Source organism: Eulemur rufifrons, chromosome 8, assembly GCF_041146395.1.
Source record: "Eulemur rufifrons isolate Redbay chromosome 8, OSU_ERuf_1, whole genome shotgun sequence".
NCBI lineage: Eukaryota > Metazoa > Chordata > Mammalia > Primates > Lemuridae > Eulemur > Eulemur rufifrons.
Window position 1 is genome coordinate 67947239 of NC_090990.1, and position 6000 is coordinate 67953238.

Here is a 6000-nt window from a genome sequence, read left to right on the forward strand (position 1 = left end):
TCCACACGGGAAATGAGTTCATGAATAAATACGAGCTTGGATATTATAGACAACTGAGTGATTCCTGAAGATGTTCTGTTTTCCTTCAAGATAAAAGGGCCACATAAATAGAAAACACATATATTTTTAAACGCCATTATAATAGTTCCTGATAGGAAGCAGTGGTTAAAATATAACAGACAAATATATCATGCTATAGTTTTTAAAAACGGTCTCAAAAGAAAACATTTCCAAGCATTTTTATTTCTAAAAATGCAGATTCTTTATGAATATTATTCATGTATTTTAGAAGTTATAATTAGTCATTTGGACTATTCCATAACATGATCCTATACTTTTTGTTCTATGTGTACTTCTCACTAGAAATAATCAAAGTGCTACAGTGGATTTTCATCTCCTGATCTTTTTTGTGTTGCCTAGAACACAATTTACTCTCACTTGTATTTAAAATAATTTGGATTACTTGAACAGTAATGTATATCAATTTGCAAGGTAACAGGGTTTTATTGCATAGATATGATTTTGTATCTAGATGTAACAGTTTGTTTCCAAATAGATATTCTCTCTTTTATTCATATGTATCATTTTTGAAGGCCTACCAGGTGACAGACTTAGTCCTAGGAACTTGGGATACCATGTAGAATAAGACCTGATCAAAGAGCTTGCAGGCTACTGACTCATCTGAGTATCTTTTTAAAATATGTGAGTTTAAAGGATGCAGATATTAGCATCTAGTATACAGTGAGATTGGAAAAGTAATGTTCAACTATGCTTTTATCTGTGTACTTCATATAGGCCCTTAAGAGCACAGAAAAGAGAAAGTTAGCTTTCCCTAAGCGTGCCTACTATATGTAACGTTTACTTTTTCAGCTCATTTTCAGGTGATGACCTTGAGCTGAATGCTGAGAGCTGCTCTATTTTCACACCACCAAGTCCCCAGATATAGCAGCATCTGCAGCCTTCCTCCCATTTCAGTCCTCATTTTTCCTGACTTCAGCAGTATATGACATAGTCCATGGATCTCTCCTTTGCTATTTCTTGATTTCCATGATACCACACTCTCCTGATTACCTCTTATTCTCTGGAATTTTTTGTCAGGCTCTTTTTCCAGCTCCTCCTTTTCTACCAGACCTCTAAATGTGGGCAATTCTCAGAGCTCAGTCCTCACATTCTCACTCTACCTCTGGAGCCATGTTGCCTGGGTTTAAAACCCACCTACTCCACTTACTAGCTGTGTGATCTGGGGCAAGTTACCTAGCTTTCGTGTCTTTCCCTTTCATCATCTATAAAAATGTGGGTAATAATTGTAACTTTCTCATAGACTTTCTGGGAAAATTAAATGTTTGATACATGTAAGGCCCTTAGAACCATGCCTGGCACATAGTAGGCATTCAATAAATGTGACTTATCATTATAGTTGAAATTATTAAATGATCTCATTTATCCATATGACTTTAATAACATCTATAATATATGTCCATAATCTCCAAATTCATAATTTCAAAATTGTTAAATCTAGCTAAAACCTTTTTTTATTTTTGAGCTTAAAATCCATATCTAACTTGCTCATTAACATCTTGAATTAGATGTTTTATAGGAATCACATACCTTGTAACTTAATTTTTGGTCTCTCTCCTGAGCCTGCTTCTCCTCCCAACTTGCTCATTTCAGAAACCTGAGGGCTACCTTTTTTTTTATTTTTTTATTTTTTTTTTTTTACCAATTTTCTCTTTTTCATCATTTCGTTTTCAAATAATCACTAGCTTTTGCCAATTTTGTCTCCAAAATACATCTTGAACTGCCTCTCTTGCCTCTTCACTGCTGTCACCCACTCCATGCTGCCATCTTCTCTCACCTGGACTAGTGAATGACGTCTGGCCTCACTGCTGGCTGTGCTTACGTCATTCTCCACTGAGCAGCCGGAGTGACCTGTTAGGAAGCAAATGTAAGCATGTCACTCCCTGCTTCCCTGCAGCATGTAACATTAAAATCTAAAACGGCTGCACTGGCCCACGAGGTCCTGCATGAACTTTTCTCTCCTGCCTCATCTCAAACTACTCTCCTTTCTCTAATTTCATTTTTCTAACTTGAAAGCTCTTCTGCGCCTCAGACTTTTTCACCAGCTTTTTCCTCTCTCTGGGATGTTCTTCCTTCCACTCTTTACCTGTTTGAATCCTACTCAACATTTAGGAGACCCTTCAATGTTACTTCCTTGATACCACTCTAAATTATGAACCTGTTATTTTCTTTCATAGCATTCTGCCTTCTTGCCTTCTTACACTTATCACAATTTGTAAATATGTTTATCAATATGATTAACATGACTATAAATTCCATCAGGGATACCATATTGTCCATGATTACCGGCGCAGTATATGCTCTCAACAAATATTTATTGAATGAATGAATTATTGAATAAATAAACCCAGTTACTATTCTAAAGATGTAGTAAAGAAAAAAAATGGTTTAAAAGAGTCACTTAATAATTTGTCAGGAACAAACTATCCAGGAGATTTGTAATTTGTTGTTTGGGCTATTCTTTTTTGTGTGTGTCCCAGGTAACATTCAGATGAATGCCCCAAGGAAGTCAGTGGGCAGAAGTGAGGAGGAGCAAAAGTGGGGCTTTAGCCGAGTAAGCTCAGGGGGCTCCTTTTCAGTCCTGGGAGTTCCAACCGGCCTCCATACTGATGTGTTTCCACCCTGCAAAATTATTGACCTGGAAGCTATACAAGTGGAAGAGGAGTTGACCCTATCTTGGACAGCACCTGGAGAAGACTTTGATCAGGGACAAGGTAGGTTTGCTCATTTCATTACCTATTTTTCCACAAGATAGCATTTCTAATAACTATGTCAGGGGTTAGTTGGATGAAATTAGATTTGGGGTTAGAACTGAAAAATCTGCGTAGGGTTGTCATGAAAAGCCCTGAGTTACTGATAAAGCCTTAAATCTTAGAGTGCAAGGAGAGTGAGTCAGCTGCCCCAGGATTGAAGAAGTCCTGGTTAACTCACTGACACTAATCATTCAGAAACCTTGATAGGACCATATATACCACAAGCATGGTGGTCTTTTCACCAGAAATGGGTTCTGTATTACAGAACATGTACTTTCCAATACTTTTCTGAAAATTGGATAGTGAATATTTTTTCATATATTTACAAGTCAGGTTTAGGGGAATATTTCCCATAACTCTTGCGAACCTTGGTGTATTTTTCTCTCCCACTTCTGGCCATCGTTTTTATTAAGAAGGCTGGGATCAGTACCCTGATTCAGGGCTTTCTTATCTTTGCATGGGTAAACATTGATGGCATACCTTCTTCTACTTTCCTTTTTCTAAGGCTTATGTTAACTTGCAGGCTTCCTCCTACATTATCTTTTTTCCAGATTTTTACTCAATTGTCACAACATCATTTATTAAGAAATTTTTATTTCCCCCCACTTATTTGAATTCCACCTTAATCATATACTAAATTCCTGAATTTATTTTTGGCCTATTTTTGTATATAAGTCTATTTATGCACCTGTACCACAGTGTCTTAGTAATTGAGGCATTATAGTGTTTTTATATCTGGTAGGGTTGGTTCTTCCACGTTGCTATTTTTTAGACTTTATATGCCCATTTTTGATTATTTACTTTCCAAGCTTACAACAAGCTTGACTAGTTAAAGCATAAACTAGAGGCATTTTTAATAGAATCACATGAAATTTACAAAATAACTTAGGGAAAATTACATCTTTATTGTACTGAATCTTGCTTTTCAAAAAACATAAGTCCTCCTGTTCAGGTTTTACTATGAGTCCTTATGTAGTGTTTTAAAGTTGGCTCATATTCATATTTCTTATTATGTTTATTCCTAGGTATTTTAACTTTTTGTTGCTATTCTCATTAATCATTTCTAATAAAATAGAAAAATTACTCAAGGTCACTTAACCTTCACATTTATATTTTTTAAATTTCAGCTACAAGCTATGAAATAAGAATGAGTAAAAGTCTGCAGAATATTCAAGATGACTTTAACAATGCTATTTTGGTGAATACGTCAAATCTAAATCCTCAGGAAGCTGGCACCAGGGAGATATTTACATTCTCACCCAAACTTTTCACAAATGGACCTGAACATCAACCCGATGGAGAGACACAAGAAAGCCACAGAGTTTATGTGGCAATACGGGCAGTGGATAGCAACTCCTTGAAGTCTGCTGTATCTAACATTGCCCAGGCATCTCTGTTTATCCCCCCAAATTCTGCTCCTGTACCTGCCAGAGATTATCTAATATTGAAAGGAGTTTTAACAGCAATGGGTTTGATAGGAATCATTTGCCTTATTATAGTTGGAACACATTGTACTGTAAATAGGAAAAAGAGAGCAGACAAGAAAGAGAATAGAACAAAATTACTATGAACAAATGTATAGAATACTTTCCTCCTTAGATATAAGACCTATGGCCTTTGCACTTTGCAAATTATACCAACAAAGTCAAATTAACATCAAAACTGTACTAAAATGCATTGTGTATTTTATAATACAGATCAGATTTTGACATAGTAAATAAACAAAAATTCTTTTATAATACTCATTTTGGGGGGGGGAATTAGAAAACTCCTTGCCTTTGGCTACAGAAAAATAATAAATTATTCTTCAAAGTAATGTCTTTAAAGGCAAGGCAAGGGCAAAGTTGAGTCAGAGTCAAGAAAAGCTTATTTTATTGAAGTGAAAAAACAGCCCCAAGTAGAGAAAAGGGGGTTAGGTCTGAATTATGCAGTATAACTGTCTATATGAAGTAATTGAAGCAATCATTTACTTACTTTGATTAATTTTCCATTTCTCCTTATCTGTACAGAACAGGTTGCTTGTTTACAGCTGAAGATCAAGCTGTACTTTATATATGAAGCCCCTGTCATAAAGTTCTTTACCTCTTGCCATTTGGTTAAATATACTACAGATCAAATCCACCACTAGTGCTCAAAGATCTTTTTCACTGTAAGAGGTAACCTTAAAATGTGGGTATTATCCTTGTCCCTTCAAACTGGTTTTGTAACAAAAGTCTATTGAATTTATTGTTTATAAGTTTCTACTCCCATCAAAACGGCTTTCCAAGTTATCGCCTTGGGTATTATTAGATGAAAATGGTTATAGCTCTCATAAGGCTTTAAGTAAGGAATGAAAGACTGTGTTTTAATACATACATAGACCAAACAGTTTTATTCAATTTCAACCAAAGAAAAGAAGTCAAATAGGAGAGACTGACCTTTGGAAATGATCAGCTAGTTCTGTTCTTTGATTAAATAGGAGTCTAGAATCTTTTCTCCATCAGGAGCTATTTACCAAGGGCAGGGGATGAGGAAAGCACAGGTCATAAGGAAATAAAAAGCATCTTTCATCTAATTTTACTTCCTCTTATTTTTTTAAAGATTATTAAACAATAGAATCATTTGCTTTTTAAAGTGTTTAAAATTTTATTGAATAAATACAAGTAATAATGTGCAATAGATCTAAGTTTTATAACCAGAACCAATTAAGAATAAAAATTAGATTATGTTTTGGGGTGGTGGAGAGGCAAATGTGGGGAATTGGTACAGGAAGAAAGAGACAGCATGAAGTTCCAAGTGAGAGACTCAGAGCAGTGCTGGGCAGAAAAGAAAACATCAAATCTCTCCAGGACACCTCTCTGTACTTTATGCCACAGCCCATGTGTGGTCTGTTACCTTCTAAGTCTCACAGTGCCTAGATTTTTGCAGTTGGGAGCTTCAAGACCCTTGGAGCCCTGTTCTAGCTTAGCAGTCAGTCCCTCCTTCCCCTATTGCAATTATACCTGTTAGCCTGGAATTTGCTACTCTTCAGTTTCAATTGTGGCTAGTGAAATACAGAGACAGGGTGTGGTAGGTTTCAAGTCCTCAAATATTTTCCTCATTTTGCAGACAGGAAAATGGAGGGTTCAGTGAGTAATTCAAAGTTCTATGCTGATTAATGGCAGAAATACATAGAAGTAGAACCAGGTTC

General features: G+C 35.8%; 1 protein-coding gene across 1 annotated transcript in view; it reads left to right on the forward strand.

Moving 5' to 3' along the window:
• The window catches only part of CLCA2 (chloride channel accessory 2), a 30423-nt gene extending 24980 nt beyond the window's left edge, over nucleotides 1-5443 (forward strand). Inside the window, exons 13-14 of the mRNA XM_069478160.1 lie at nucleotides 2559-2792; nucleotides 3959-5443. Coding sequence (XP_069334261.1) covers nucleotides 2559-2792; nucleotides 3959-4401 — 677 coding nt within the window. The 3' untranslated portion in view covers nucleotides 4402-5443. The remainder of the gene's footprint in view (nucleotides 1-2558; nucleotides 2793-3958) is intronic.
• Nucleotides 5444-6000: the final 557 nt, after the last annotated feature.